This window comes from Podarcis pityusensis, assembly GCF_964106645.2.
Source record: "Podarcis pityusensis genome assembly, chromosome: 1".
NCBI classification, from domain to species: Eukaryota; Metazoa; Chordata; class Lepidosauria; order Squamata; family Lacertidae; genus Podarcis; species Podarcis pityusensis.
This window is the reverse complement of record NC_138028.1, coordinates 77,024,765-77,040,139: the sequence shown is the minus strand read 5'-3', so window position 1 is coordinate 77,040,139 and position 15,375 is coordinate 77,024,765. Positions and strand designations below refer to the sequence as shown.

The following is a 15,375-nucleotide window of genomic DNA, read 5'->3' as shown; positions in this document are numbered from 1 at the left end:
TGTGAGCAGCTGCTGTGTGATTTGGGTCATTGTGTATATATAGCATTTCCTACTTTAGCCAATGTGTTACCACAGTCTCCTTTTAGCTCACCATGATTCTAGATTCTAGATTAATTTGTCTCTTTCCCTATTGGACACTGGAATCCCTAAGACAGGAGGTGGGGCAACTTGTGACGGTCCAGATGTTGTTGGACTTTAGCTCCCATTCATCCTAGCCAGTAGTTGGAAATGATGGCAGTTGCAGTCTAGCGACATATAGTCTCCATGCCCTTGGACAAGAAGGCCCTCCTAAAAGAATCAACAGCTCTACCTTTTTGGAGTGTTTCATGTGGCCATAAGCCAAGCACATTCCGGAATGCCATTTTGTTTGGCATTGTTTATAGGGCCCTTGGAAGCTTTTCTTAAGTTACTACGTAGTATTCCCCATGTTAAACATATTATGTGCCAAGAGTCAACACTAAAAGATACACATTAAATATAGGTAATAAACCACTTGTTGAGTTGCATGTCGTTTAATCTTGATATGCCTTTTGTACCTACAGATTCTTGGACTGACATTTGCAATGACCATGTACTGTCAGGTTGTCAAGGCAGATACCTACTGTGCATAGAAATCATAGTCAACGTCTGTCAGCCATGGCTCACCTCTCTACAAGACAAAAGAGGACTCTTCTTCATGCTCATACTTTTTTTTCTATGTAAAATAAACTGTGTATAATCTTCTCTGGAAATTTTGTGACTCACCTTAGTTTGTCACCATCGGAACTCAGACTTGCTTGGACAAAGGAAACTACTAAGTAACAAGAAAGAAAGAAAAAATGTTCCCCTTTGGCACAGACTGGCAAGTGGGAAGAGGCTGCTGCTTTCATTTTCCTGGAGGCTGTTGGCAAATAGAAGTTTTCCTGCGTGGAAATAGAGAATCAGTTGTAGCAACGCAAGTGCAGAGGATGTGGAGGTTCCATTTAACTGGAGTTTGTCTTTAACAACAGCCAGTGTGGCGGATCCAAGAAGCATGCTTCTGAACTCCAGATTTTACCATGGAGTGAAATGGCTCCAGGAAACTTTTCTACTTAAGGAAGTGGTTTCAGTTTTGTGGCCTCTGAAGTCAGCTCAGACAGGATCTACCCTGGCCTACATTGTAGGTGATCTGTAAGCAGAAATTGGGTCCTGTCTTGCAGACTAAATCACTAGTGGTACACACATGATGTGTGAAAATTTATACAACATATGTGGATTCATACACTCTGAGCAGTTTAAAGAAAAGTAGTCTAGCAGCTGCCTAAATAAGTAGGGAAGGGTTCTATCCTGTTCTATATTCAATGGGACCATGCATTCATTCAAAAGGAAATAGTAGATGATTATTTCTTGGAAAGGACATTTTGGCCATTGGAAAACATAACAAGAAGCAAGGAGTTGTCTTTCTGTCACTGTCCTCTGGATTTTCTTTTAAATGTCATTCCAGTTTCAACTTACATTGTGTTTCTCATTTCCAGGCTTGAAGTACAACAAAGAGCTTTAAGCGACTTGTCACTAATATGCCATTTCATTAATTTGCTCCCTACTAATTTCATCTTCAACTAGGATAGGCTTACCAGGCATCAGAACAATCCATTAATATACACTTGTTTGAGTTGGGTTTTTTTGACCTTGTACCTCTATTAAAAGAACTAAATCAAATTATCTCTAGGAAGAGTAAGGACATTTGCATAATTTTCCTGCTAACATAGGTAGCCCTAGTAATGGCTTTGAATTGCCAAGAAAGAGGTGAAACTTTACATAGGCATTTCCCTGTTTCTTTTGCAAGCTTCTTGTACATCCCTATAACCTTTTGCCTGCTATAGTATAGGCTATAGAGCCAGAATTTTGCTGCACGCCACCCCCAATCTCTGAGCATTGCAAGATTCCAGGCACTGGCACAACAGAGACTGTGGTGTCTTTATGATATATGGTTTATTAACACATACATGTAGCCTGAGCCTATGATGGAGGGGCTCACAGCATTAACAGCCAAACAGGGTCTATGTTTCTCCCATAGCCACAGCTTTGGATTGAAACATTGCTCTCCCTCTCTCTGCAGCTTGCTGCTTCACTTCTAGGTCATATCATTCCCACGTTTAACTCTAAACTCTGGCTTTGTCCTTCTAACTAACAGCAAGCTGAGAGAGGGGCTCCATCTATTTGTCATCTTGCACACCTCTTAACGGTCCACCACCTAGGCGAGCACCTCAACACAGAAAGCTAGCCTAGATCCAGTGGGTTGAAGGATCTCGCATAGAGCCTACTTCCCCCACCCTCCCAAACTCATAACAATATTCTCTTACCTTCTTACCAGCAAACATGCGGACCTAGGTGCTAGTGTGGCATGTCAGGTCCTCTCTATGCTGGCAAACTGCAGTGTGTAATCTGTGAGCAAAAAAAGATAGTGATCAGTTCAGCTTGCCATTATAAAGAACATATTAACATGTGACTCAAACACTTTAGTATGTAAGCAAGCATCAAGAGAAACACTGTGCTAGTAAATCTTAGTTCATACTATGTCTGCTCTAGTCACACAACAAAGCCAGCATGTAAACCCTATTTTTACAAGCTAGGGAGCCATTACACGTACAGTTACCCTTCCTGATTTTCTCCCCCTTGAACAGCTGAGGGGAGTTAACCTGCCCTTCCCATTCTCCCCACCTTCAGATTCAGCTGCTCCTTTGTGCTTGCCATTCTGCCTGTTAATATGCAGTCCTGGATTGGAGTATATAGGAATATGCAGATTAATTCCCACTATTTATAAATCTGGAAAATCTCATCAGATGAGTTAAGCTCAAGTGATATCATAGCTTTAAATATTTTCTTTTGAGCAACTCTTTGGCTGCAAAGAGTCACTCAGTAGAGTTAATAAAATATAAAAAGCTAAATATGCCATTGGGTGTTAACAGTCAGGAGTTTATGTATCACAGGTAGGACTCGCAGAAACCCATCTGAATTCTGGAGAGCTGCCACCAATCAATAGACAGTAGTGCACTAGACGGTTCAATGGTCTGACTCAGGAACATAGAAAAGTTGCCTTCTACTATGAGTCTTGGACACCACAAAAGATTTGGGAGTGGGGGAAGCATGTAGTCTCAGCACCCACCCAAGAACTATGACATTTTGTGAAGATCTGGAAACGTAACGGCAATATTGAGAGAGTCTAGAGCCTTCAGCTATTGCTGACATCACAGTTAGGCTATAGCACAATTATACATGAATTGCAGGTGTGGGTTTAAGGGCCCATGGTCTATAATCTTTTGCATCAAAGATGAAAGTATATCCTGCCATATGAGCAAAGAGCCAGAGGCAAGTTGAGAAGCAGGCAACTATGGGAAACAAACAAAGTGTGCAATAAAAACTAGGAAGTAAATTTCCCACCATGCATCCGAATCGTTCTCACTACCCCTCATCCTTAGTGTAACTTGTGCAAGCTTTTAATAATGATGTTCTCAAGCAATAGCATCTCTCTATCTGGCATCTGCTTCCTTTCCCCACCTTTTTCTTACATATGAACAGATTGCAACTTGGGAGTTCCCGTGCTGTTAGTTGTTGTCATGGTTCATTACCGCTGTTGTATTCACAAGCATGCCTATTGATAGCTTGTGGATTTGCAGAATAATGGAGTGATGGAATACATTAATAAAACATTGGTTCCAAAAAGATTAAAGACAGATGAAATCTATTTATGGAGGTCCCCATCATTAAAAATTAACACAGCAGTCCTGGTGGCTCAGCGGATAAAAGCACAGAAGTTGTGCTGTAGAGGTGAATGGGACAGGATGTTCCCACAAGAGGTCTTAAATCAATCCTTTCGTAGTATTGCCTCCAAAGAGGAGGGAACTACTATTGCGGGGAAGGGAAAAAAGTTGCATTTTTGGTGCTCTCTCTGGAAACTGCAGTTCTGCTGAATGGATGCTGCAATACCAGTGTGCCGTGTGGAAATTTAGATGAGCAGCCCTGCTGCTCTTTCCAGTGAATCCTTGCCATCTATCACAGAGATGCAGGGATTGCCATTTCTCTACCAGCAACAAACCATGCAAACAGCAATATCCATAGGGCCGTGCTACATTTAAGCAGCAGCGATCTGTCAGCAAAACTCATTACCTTGTCCAGAGTGGATTCTGATGCCCTTCGGTATAAGGCTTAAAGGGGTCCTCTGCTAGGCCTTATGAAATGAATAGAGAAGTCAGAGTTACAAATGCACGCATCCTTGTCATATTGTGTGCAACCAATGGACTTGTTTCCAAGCTGCTGATGAGAGATGTTTCAGAGCATGCAAACCCACACAGTGTATTTCACTTTAAAACCAAAGGAACTAAAACTGACCAGTTGAAGGTTGAGCCCAGTTGTGAAATCATCTGTTTAGAAGCAGCTTTCTGGACACAACACTGCCAACCTTGGTGCTAAGGCAAACAGCGGCTGCGTGTAATGCCAGAAACAATGCAGTTCGAGGGGAAAGGATTTCATCCAACACCAGCCATCAAAGGGAGGAATCTGCAGCTAAGCTACAGCTTACACATCCTGCAACCAACTCCTGCCATAATCTCTCACCTGCTGTGTTCTATTAGCCAGCCACTCTAGCCATCCATTTTTTTGAGATGAGGAAAAGGAGTTCACTTCTGACTAAGCCACTCCCTTGCTCCTGAATCCACAATAAGCAACACCCACAAAAGATTTTTTAACAACTTTCCCTGTGCACATGCCCCACACAACTAGTTTGTTAGCCAGGCACGCATTCAGAGCAGCATGAAAGAAGCCAGTGCCGCTGTTTTTCTATGTCATGATAAGCACAGGGCTTTTAAATGTACAACATGACCAAAGTCATTTAGGGTTCAGGTGTTGAGCCTGCCCCTAAATATATGGGTTTGGGTCCTTGGTGCTTCATTTCTTGTTTATGGCCCAAGGCCTTACTGTAATCCTATCAAAGTCAATGCAAATTAGGATGTGGGTTTACATTTCCGCCTATCATTTGTTGGGACTGTGTTGTCTTGTGTTTACTATGAATATTACCTGATGCAGTGTGTGCTTTAAATATACTGTAAAAATAACTATTGATAGCTGCCCAGTTTTGTTAACTGTCCGGGGGGCGGGGGGAGAAGGAGTACCCTACCACACAGAATTAATGATCGATTACTAATCTATAAATAGATCTATGACACTTATTTCATCTTTTCTTTTAATTGTACTGCTGTTTGGCCACAGCGACAAAAGTGAATTTGCCATACATGCTATGGATGGATATGCACCTTATAAATAGGAAGAGGCTTGTTAGGAAGATAGTGCAATGTTGTCTCAGAGGTTCTCGGGCAGAGGCCTGTTGCGGTTAAAGCTTTCTGTATATAACAGGACAGGATTCTGCAGGTGAAAAAAGTACTGCTGTCACCCTTGGTTCACAAGGTTGTGCTCTAACTATGGCACAAAAATGAAGGGGAGGGCTTACTCCCAGGACACTTGACACTTAGACACTTGAAGGCCATTTTGCAAAACAAGTGGGGCAGAGCTGAATTTGAAACTTGAGTGTACACTGGCAAAACATCTAGGCTAGACATCAAACAATGGCACATGCATTTTCCCCTACCTTAAAAAGAAAGAATAGCAGAGAAACAGTGGGGTAGAGGAGGGAATGGATCTGTTAACCCTTTCCTCCCCAGTCATTTTGTTTCTCTCAAAATTGCCATTCCTCACCTGCTCTTTGTCTCACAGACGAAACTATGGTTTTACTATTATGGAAAGAAAAGCACCTTGAAGAGCCAAGACCAAGCAGAAAAAAAGCTGCTTGAGGAAGACCCCCCTGCTCCCAGCTATTCTTCCATTCAAACTCATAGTCTCTTGAGGCTCTTTTGCTTTTTTTAAAAAAGGGGGGTGGGGAGGCAGGCAAAAGATGCATGTGACTCCTGGTCTCAGCCGGTTTAGCCCAGAAAATTACAGCAACCCCTGTTTTTGCATTTTTAGATGTGCACTTAAAATATCTCAGGTGGATACCTGAAAATGTAATGTGCAAAGAGGCCCATGTGTCCTATTGATGATGTGAGAGATTTGAGCTCATTGGAGCCTACACCCAACACTTTTGTAAATGTTGCCCTCCATTTTGCAAAACATTTTCAACTCGTATGTAGCTTTATTTCATTTCAGGTTCCATTTTGAATATGAATTATTTCCAGTGTTACCTGTTCCTGCTCATTGTAGCTTTCCTTGGGTTTCTTGGATAGTCTTGCTGCAACAAAAAGGAATGGTATATTTTCATGCACCTCATAGGAAGGGGGGAAAGCTATACATTATTTTTTAAAAACTTATTAAATATTCTTTAAAGTTTACAGTGGAATGTGTTTTGTATTCTCTAATACCTATGTATAAAATTATAATATATGCTGTCATACCTAAAATCACTTTCAAGTTTTATTTACGTGGAAAAAAATATATGGCACATTTCTCTATTCACAAGTTTTAATTCCAATTTTTTGCATGCATGGAGGAAGTGGGGAATGGGGCTAGAAGGAAAAATGGTATGTACAAGGACAGTACTTCATGATATAGAAAACCTGTGGTTCAATTTTATTACTACAAAACACTCTCTCTATATATATGCAATCAGGCCTACTATTGCAGAAAGGAAAATGCAATGACATGACTCTATTAAGGATTTGTTAACACCCCATGCATACAACTGTTTTATAGTTCACCTGCCCACACCTAGTGCTGGCATTAGTATGGTACATTTGCCATATTGTAGATGCATGGTTTCAACTATGGTTTCAACTAAGATAATAATGATTTTAATATGATTCCCAATGAGTATTTGAAAGAAGGTCCTGATTTGGTTTCCCATCCAAACACAATACCATCAAGTAAAATGTTAGGTAATAACGATTCACTATCATCATTATTTGTTTGTTTTATATGCTTCCTCTCTGTCAAGACACCTAAGGCAGTTTAAAATTTAAACACTCAAACAAATACATTCTACAAAACCAAGACAACCTGCAGTCCCTGGCCTGGGCTCCCTTGCTTCTGCCTTCCCTTGGGGCACGAAGGTATTTGCAGCGCCCCCAGTGAATAATACATTTATCACCATGGGAAAAGTTGTAAGCATACGTTACTAGATTGAGTACTGTTGGCAGGATAACTGCTGTAGCATGCAGACAAGAGTTTCCATTTCCAAACAGTCTTACATCACTAGTGGTAAGTAAAAAAAAACCAGTGGTGTCTCCACTGTGTCATAGGAACAAAGGCAGCCGCTTTATACTGAGTCAACTGGCCCAACTAACTTAGTACTGTCTGCAGGCAGTAGCCCCCATCCCCTTCTGGGTTTCAGAGGGAGGACATTCCTGGCCCTACCTGAAGATGCCAGGAATTGCACATGGGACCCTCTGCATGCACACCATACTGCGCCATGGCCCTTCTCTTCCCCTCACTTCAGTTCACACCAGCAGTTTCACTTCCCATTGAATTCATTCCTGGGTTACCACCATCACCAATGAAACTACCGCATCTAATAAGGGGGTCGTGGTGGAATACTTGCCATCATTCACAGCACTTCCAATGTGTGATTAGAAACAAGGATGTAAGAAATAAAATTTTATGGAGTCCACCAAACTCAAAAGTTAAGCACTGGTGCACAGTGTAGCCACAATGCATGCCTGACATGCAGCCTTAACACAATCCCAAAGTATACTGACCAACACAAGTACTGAAGAATAAGTGGCAAGTGAAAACCTAAACAGATAACTTGCAGAAATCACAGTCATAATGGCTGCTTCCCATTTTACAATTTTCAGCCAAAAGAGAGTTCCTTCATGTGACTTCCGTGATTCCATCACACAATTTTGAATAAAATAAATTTCTTATGTAGGTCATGACCAGAAGTATTCATGTACAATTGTCATGAAATATTGGCATAATGGGTCTGATTCTGAGTATCAGCAGGAATATGAATGTCAGTCCTTTAACCCTTCAGCTATATAAGTTTTCAGTAAAGATCCGCATTTGCCTAACCATAATAAAAGTAAATTTGTAACCATCTAATGCATAGAGATTACCTTGGCATCCAACAGATATCTGCTTAGGGTGTAGTATCAATGGGTGGCTTTCAACTAGGTCATTGTTACTTCATGGGAGGCACTGCAGCGGGACTGTATTTATTTTGCATTTCTTTTAAATTAGAAAGTCAAAGGAGAGGTAGGAAGAAAGCAGACGAGGCAGGCAGATAAGGTAAAAAAACCCTAAAAAACTAAAGCAATTCCCATGTTGCTAAAATACTATTAAACTACTCAGCAGAGTTTTAGTCTGCAAGTATTTTTTGTACAATTCTGTAGAATCGTGTTAAAGGAAGTATTAACTACATTTCATACACTTAACCCAGGGAAAATCCTTATTTGATCATTATCTTTCAAAGCTACATTTTGTCTAGAATTGTTAGTATGTACAATGCAGCCATACCATTACTAACATTAATAATGAAGTTTTTGTACAAAGTAGAACATAAAAGAAAGATGTTAAAAGCTACAGTTGTTTCGGTATCTATTTATTATTTCCCTGAAGTGTAATGATTAAACCTTAAGTCTATTAGTTTAGGCCCTCATTGAAAAGGCACTTCAGAAATATATCCGATAAATTTACAGTTCCTAAGTTTAAAAGACGGAAGTTTATGAGAACCTGCTCTGCTGCTTTTCCCTCCCCTTATCACAAATTCAATAACTGCCTCAAAGCTCTTTCTTATCTTTAATGAACCGATTGTTGGTAATCTACATGGAAAAATATGCCAAGATGCTTCCATATATCATGCAAACTACTAAATGTATATGCATATCATTAGACTGATCAAAGCTTATCCTTTCATTGGGAAACTTAACAATGCTGAGAGTTCTCTGCCCTGAAATTTCAGTATCTGTTGCTGTTTCAATGAGAGTATTAGAAGTAGCACTTTAGCAAACTGAAATATGGTTTTATTGAAAAAGTAACACAATCAGATTAATATCCTAGAATGTACACTTCACAATTAGCAAAATGTGGCAGTCTAATGCCAAGCAAAGGTAGTCATGCTTTAGCCCCATTTAAATCAACTACATGCAAATTAGTCTTACTGATTTTAACTGGTTGCATTTTCTTGCTTTCTTTTTTTTTTTTTTTTTTTACGGACATTCACATTCTCATGTCCATAAAAAGAAATTCAGGGGACATATTAAACAAAGAACCCAACCGATTCAAATGTGATGAGGATGCATAAGGTATGCTGGTGATTGCTGCTGGGAGCCAGTGTGGTGTAGTGGTTAAGAGTGGTAGACTCGTAATCTGGGGAACCGGGTTCGCGTCTCCGCTCCTCCACATGCAGCTGCTGGGTGACCTTGGGCCAGTTACACTTCTTTGAAGTCTCTCAGCCCTACTCACCTCACAGAGTGTTTGTTGTGGGGGAGGAAGGGAAAGGAGAATGTTAGCCGCTTTGAGACTCCTTAAAGGGAGTGAAAGGCGGGATATCAAATCCAAACTCTTCTTCTTCTTCTTCTGGAGTCAAAAATATATTTATTTTACAGATATTCCCTTAACTGAATGCCACACTCCTGTTTCAACTCCTTGGGTTTTCTTGCAGTTCTTTAATTTCATTGCATTTTCTTCAAATGATGCCCTGAGAAATTATGGTATTACTTTACTCACCCAACTTGGCCTACTTTTTTTGGATGTTCACTGTGTCACATGTCTGTATTTTGGTTCAGTTTTTTACCATGCCTGTTAGGAGGTAGTTTAGTTAACTTTGGTAAGCTTTGCTTGAAACATCTCATAAAACCTAAGAAGTAATTTGTATTCAGTTCACTCTGCTGAATGAGTTGAAGGAACATAAATTACACTATGAAAATTCTTTTGAACTCTTAACATAAAGCTTTAGGGCCACCTTCTGGTAATTTACATAACATCCAAATGCTCTTCTGATTAACAACTTGCTTCACTAACTCCTCAGACATAGTCCCCAAGTAGCTCACTTGATTCAGTATTTTCTTAGTCTTTTAAGCATCCCACTCAGGTCCTAAAGGCTAACGCTGCAGAGGAGTGGGGTAGGGGACATGGACTACGTGATATCTTCCTACTACATGTTTAAGCTTGTGGAAAGGATGCTTGGATCTACTATAAGACACTGCTGCAAGCAAATGAGTCAGTTGGTATTTTCAGAACATACCTCCATGGAACATGGCTGCAAAATTATTTTTAATACCATAGCAAAAGGTAGCAAATGACCACCCACACCAGTCTCATCTCTCCCCCTCCCAACCCAGGCAAAAGTTCTCAGCATATTTGGTCAATCACAGTGTGCTGTGACATCAGTGACATGAGGAGGAGGAGACAACCAAGCCTCTTCCGGGTAACATTGCCTACTTATCTTTTAATTGCAGATATAGCAGGGAGAGGAATAAAATTGCCTTGCCCACTGAATCATCTAATGCAGCTGCCTTTACAGGGAATCCAGATGGTCCAAGCTTTCCCTTGGCTTAGGCTTCTACAAGCTGAGATGTTAGTTGTTATATGTGTTTCAATCACAAGTGACATTGTGGGCCTCCTAAATGGAGTTTTAAAAGTACTAAATGGCATATAAGCAGGCCAGATATTAACAGGCAGAGGTTCACAATGATCACAGGGAGAAGAACCTTGTAACGGGATCATAAAGCAGCTGGTTTGCCACTGGTGCTAACAGAAAAGTTAGCAAAGTGTCTAGACTTTAAACCCGGGGTGAAGAAACCTGTGGCCAGAGGGCTGGATGCAGTTCATCTGGCTCTGCAGACACTTTGAGAGCTATGCTTGCACTCCACCCAGCCCCACTGGAATTCACTTCTGTTTCATTTGTGTGTGTGTGTGTGTGTGTGTGAGAGAGAGAGAGAGAGAGAGAGAGAGAGGGGGGGGGTAGAGATGAGATAAGGTAGAACATATAAATAAAAAGTCACACAATCCTGCAATGTAAACTGCACCCACCACTGGCTGCAGACCCCACAATTAACATTCCCCATAGGTCAATTGCCCTTCATAGGAAAAGTTTTCCTCTCCCAGTCTAAGATGGACAGAGGCCTAGCATTTTTTAAAAAAACAAACAAACATACCAAATAAAACAAACTCTGCTAGTAAGAATAGGACAAGGATGAACACAAGAGAGGGGAAATGTAATACCGGAAAAACAAATGATCCACACAAATTTGGAGAACACATCATTCCTGTTTAAAGACAAAAATGGTGATGTACAGTGTAACTGGGAAGCACAAGGCAAAGAGTGGGAGGCCCCATGAGGCAGGGCAAAGACTGTACTAAAAGGTAAAGGTAAAGGAACCCTGACAGTTAAGTCCAGTTGCAAGCGACTTTGGGGTTGTGGCACTCATCTCGCTTTACTGGCTGAGGTAGCCGACGTTTGTCCGCAGACAGTTTTTTTCCGGGTCATGTGGCCAACATGACTAAGACGCTTCTGGCGAAACCAGAGCAGCACATGGAAATGCCGTTTAACTTCCCGACGGAGCGGTACCTATTTATCTACTTGCACTTTGATGTGCTTTCAAACTGCTAGGTTGGCAGGAGCTGGGACTGAACAATGGGAGCTCACTCTGTTGCAGGGATTTGAACCGCCGACCTTCTGATTGGCAAGCCCAAGGCTCAATGGTTTACACAACAGCACCACCCACATCATACCTGTTTAAAGAGAGAAATGGTGATGTGCAGCGCAACTGGGAAGCACAAGGCAAAGAGTGGGAGGCCACATGAGGCAGGGCAAAGACTGTACTACTTCCTCACAAATTCACAGCAGAAGCCGGTGCAGGGACTGCCACCTCCGCCACTGTGGGTTGGTCAGTCCTCGCACCACTTGCCATGCAGAGACCTAACAAAGAAAACAGACTCTAAGGATATTCAGTCATTCTGCTCTATTGATTAATTGAATGCTCCAGTGCCTTGTTTACGGGAAGAGATATTGCTGCATATAAACGGAAATAATAGATGACACTTCTATTGTTATTGCTGAGGGTGCACAAGGCTTTCTCTTTCTAATTTAGCCGGCTCTTCCTCTGATACTACTGTTTCGCTCAATGCTTTACAGTGCATTAAATGCAAAATTGAAACGTAAATTGAAAGTGCCAGCACTCCGCATAAATATATGCATAGTAATCTTGTGGAAGCATAGCAGAGAATTTGCATTTAATTGTTCCGAGAACTATATTGGCAATTTTGGGTTCATTTATTCTGGAATGCATCATTTACTCTTTGGCGGTATCATAGGCATCCCTACCTGAAGCCAGGCAATACAGGGATGTCTAGCCTAGAAAGTGGAAGCTGGCTATAAACAGGGAGGACCACTCAATGCATAAGGCTTAAAACTGATATGCATCCTGAATATCCCTCAAATCTCTCTAGATTTATCTCAGCTTTCATATCAGATTGCCTGTCTGCTTATTCATGTCACCACATAGTGAGTGGCTCTGCTTATTTTAAAGAGCCAGAGATTGCTTTACTCATTCTCACCCCTTCTCCTTTTTAAAACTCGCTGACAATTGTTTTCATGATACCACTTAATAATCATCAGGATTTTAGGAGGTGAAGGAATTACATCCATGCTCAGGTTGAGCAGATGCCCTCATACAAACTAATAATGTTCCCAAAATCCCACATGCCAGACAGGTAATGATGCCCAGGAATTGCAAAGATGATTTATATTCATGAAATAGGGAAAGAAAAGGATTCCCCAGCGGTGCTGCAGAGAGACAGTGCCTAAGCATATTTACAGATTATCACTGGGGGCTTTTAAACCCTGCTGCCCATTTCCATTAATCCACAGAGCTGCCTGCCCAATTTCACATTGGCACACTCTCCATATAACAATAGAGAGCTTATTAAATATTAAGGCTTTAATCTTAAGTACTTCTGTGTGATGGAGGAGTCCTACACACTGCAAAGACAGACAATGTTTACCACATTAAAAAAAGTTATCTTGCAGAGACACACTAAAAGCCAGTAACCAAGGACTATGTCAGGTATACTCACTTGCTTTAACGGGTGCAGCAGGCAGGATGCATTAGCCCCATCATTATCAATATTGGTAATGGGATGCTTGTTAAAGACAGAAGCTCAGAATCCTTGTGACTCTAAATGCCAAATTTGCAGCCTCTGTGCTGCCACTTCCCAGCTTTATATGGCTATAGATGGTTTTATGTGAGGAGAAGCCTCATGTCTATAAGCCAAATACAAACTTTTCCCTCCTTTATCTGACCCTAGTCAATGCAGGAATCAATTATAGGTGACATTTTCTTGGAAGGCAGGACTAACTCAAAAGGTGAAATGTAATGTAGACAGCTCCTTACTGGGGTGACAAGCACAGGAAACTGCCTTATACTAGGTCCATCTAGCTCAGTACTATCTCCACCAGGGGTGAGCAACAGCATCTGTTCAGCAGGCCAGATTCTTAGTTCCCCCATTCTGGCCAAGTGGCCCACCTGTAAATCACCTGATGTCAAGTGACGCATTTTTGCCCACAAGGCTTGAAAATTAAACCATCTTGTGTGCACGGTGCCTTGAAACCATGACAATCAGCTGTCGGGTCGTCGTCTTCTTTTTTTTTCTTCAGAGTTTCTTTTTTTTTATGATATTTATTAAAATTTCAATAAAAGATTAAACATAAAACATAAAAAAGAAATACACAATTCAAAAATACACAATACATAATCCAAAAGAAAAAAAAGAACAAAAAAAAAACAAAAGACAAAAAAGAAAATAGAACAATTAAAAACAATATCACCTTTTCATCTCCATTTTTAAATTTACTTATTTTCTGGACCTCCTCATACCTCCCTCTTTTGTATTCCAGTTCAAATTGTTTGTCCAGCAATTTCTTTCCCTCTTTTTTAATCCCAATCTTTGCTCTTAATATAATATAACATTAAAATTTTACCTTTTAAAAACCAAATTTCCATTTCCTTAAACTTTTTTAATCCTAATCCTTAATCTTAATCTATCCATAACTTTAAATCCTGTACAGCTGGAAGCCACTTATTTTCAATCCAACATCACTCTAACATTCTTTAATTTTGCAATGTTTCAGCAGATAGTCTTTGAATTTCTTCCAATCTTCCTCCACCGACTCTTCTCCCTGGTCACGGATTCTGCCAGTCATTTCCGCCAGTTCCATATAGTCCATCAGTTTCATCTGCCATCAGCTGTCGGGTCTTCAAAGCATGGGCTCTCAGCAAATACCAACGATCAGCCCAAACACATGTCGGATCAGACCAGCTAGACATCCAGGGGCAATTCCAAGCAATGTGATGTATGCATGCTGCAAATGCAGTTGCAATCCAGCCCAAGGCAAGTGCACCAATAGCAAGGAGCTGGGAGCCGTTGTTGTTCTGCCATATGTGCACACATAATTGCTGCCGCATATTGTATGTAAAAAGCAGGCAACCCCTAGGATCATTCTTGAAACATTAAACTGGGCTAGCATGTCACTTAAAACCAGCCATGGATTAATCATGCCTCATTTCATACACATGGGCACATACAGCAGAATGAGCTGCCCACTTTAGCTAGCACAGAATGTTGCTGCCCATAGATTAAACGAGTGAAAGCTAAGGAGCAAAGATATTGTACCTATTCTGAAACACCTACATAGGCTAACACAGTTGGGTTTGTGCCTCAGTTCAATGTCCTTTTTTTGCTTTTGTATTCCTAATCTTTGAGGTTCTACATGATCTAAGCCCTCATCATTTCAAGGAAGACTTTCCCCCATATGAACATCCTGTGCTACAGGGTTTAAAGAATTGCCACTCTGCCCCTACTCATGTTCAGTGGCGTAGCGTGGGGGGTGCAGGGGGGGCCGGCCGCACCGGGCGCAACATCTGTGGGGGGCGTGCTTGCACTCGCAGCTCTCTGCCCCTACCTGGCTCACTCACTCTCTCTCACTGCAGTGCTGGCTGTGCGAATCCGATCCGAGCCGCTGGGTCGCCGCCCACTGTGGAGGGGGTGGGTGCCAGGCATGAGGTGCAGAGAGAGAGCGAGGGACTATCTGGGGGAGGGACAGTGCAGCAGCCGCCCAGCGCAGTGCTGAGCGCGGGAGAGAACCACACCAGACCAGACCAGGCAGCAGCAAGAAGAAGCTGGCAGCGGCGGCAGGTTAGGGGTTAGGGGGCGCAAATTACTTGCCTTGCCCCGGGTGCTGACAACCCACACTACGCCGCTGGTCATGTTTCCATATGTTGGTGAGACTGGACTTCTCTCTTCTGGCCTTGGAGCTATACTCAACAGGTTTGACCTAGAATCACAGAATCATAGAGTTGGAAGAGACCACAAGGGCCATCGAGTCCAACCCCCTGCCAAGCAGGAAACACCATCAGAGCACTCCTGACATAT

General features: G+C 41.7%; 2 protein-coding genes across 28 annotated transcripts in view; one reads left to right on the top strand and one right to left on the bottom strand.

The window, feature by feature from the left end:
• Nucleotides 1-6,455, top strand: part of TSPAN4 (tetraspanin 4) — a 525,920-nt gene extending 519,465 nt beyond the window's left edge. For all 10 annotated transcript variants that reach the window (XM_081011602.1, XM_081011606.1, XM_081011608.1 and 7 more), the window contains one exon: nucleotides 543-6,455. In XM_081011602.1, the coding sequence (XP_080867728.1) occupies nucleotides 543-611 (69 nt within the window). In that variant the 3' untranslated portion in view covers nucleotides 612-6,455. The remainder of the gene's footprint in view (nucleotides 1-542) is intronic.
• The window catches only part of CHID1 (chitinase domain containing 1), a 142,350-nt gene continuing 127,468 nt past the window's right edge, over nucleotides 494-15,375 (bottom strand). For 11 of the 18 annotated variants that reach the window (XM_081011361.1, XM_081011362.1, XM_081011358.1 and 8 more), the window contains one exon: nucleotides 2,024-6,235. The gene's annotated coding sequence lies outside the window, so the exon portion shown is untranslated. Of the gene's footprint in view, nucleotides 650-744; nucleotides 6,236-15,375 lie in introns of those variants that run through there. The other 7 variants (XM_081011367.1, XM_081011363.1, XM_081011366.1 and 4 more) reach the window with 7 other exon arrangements.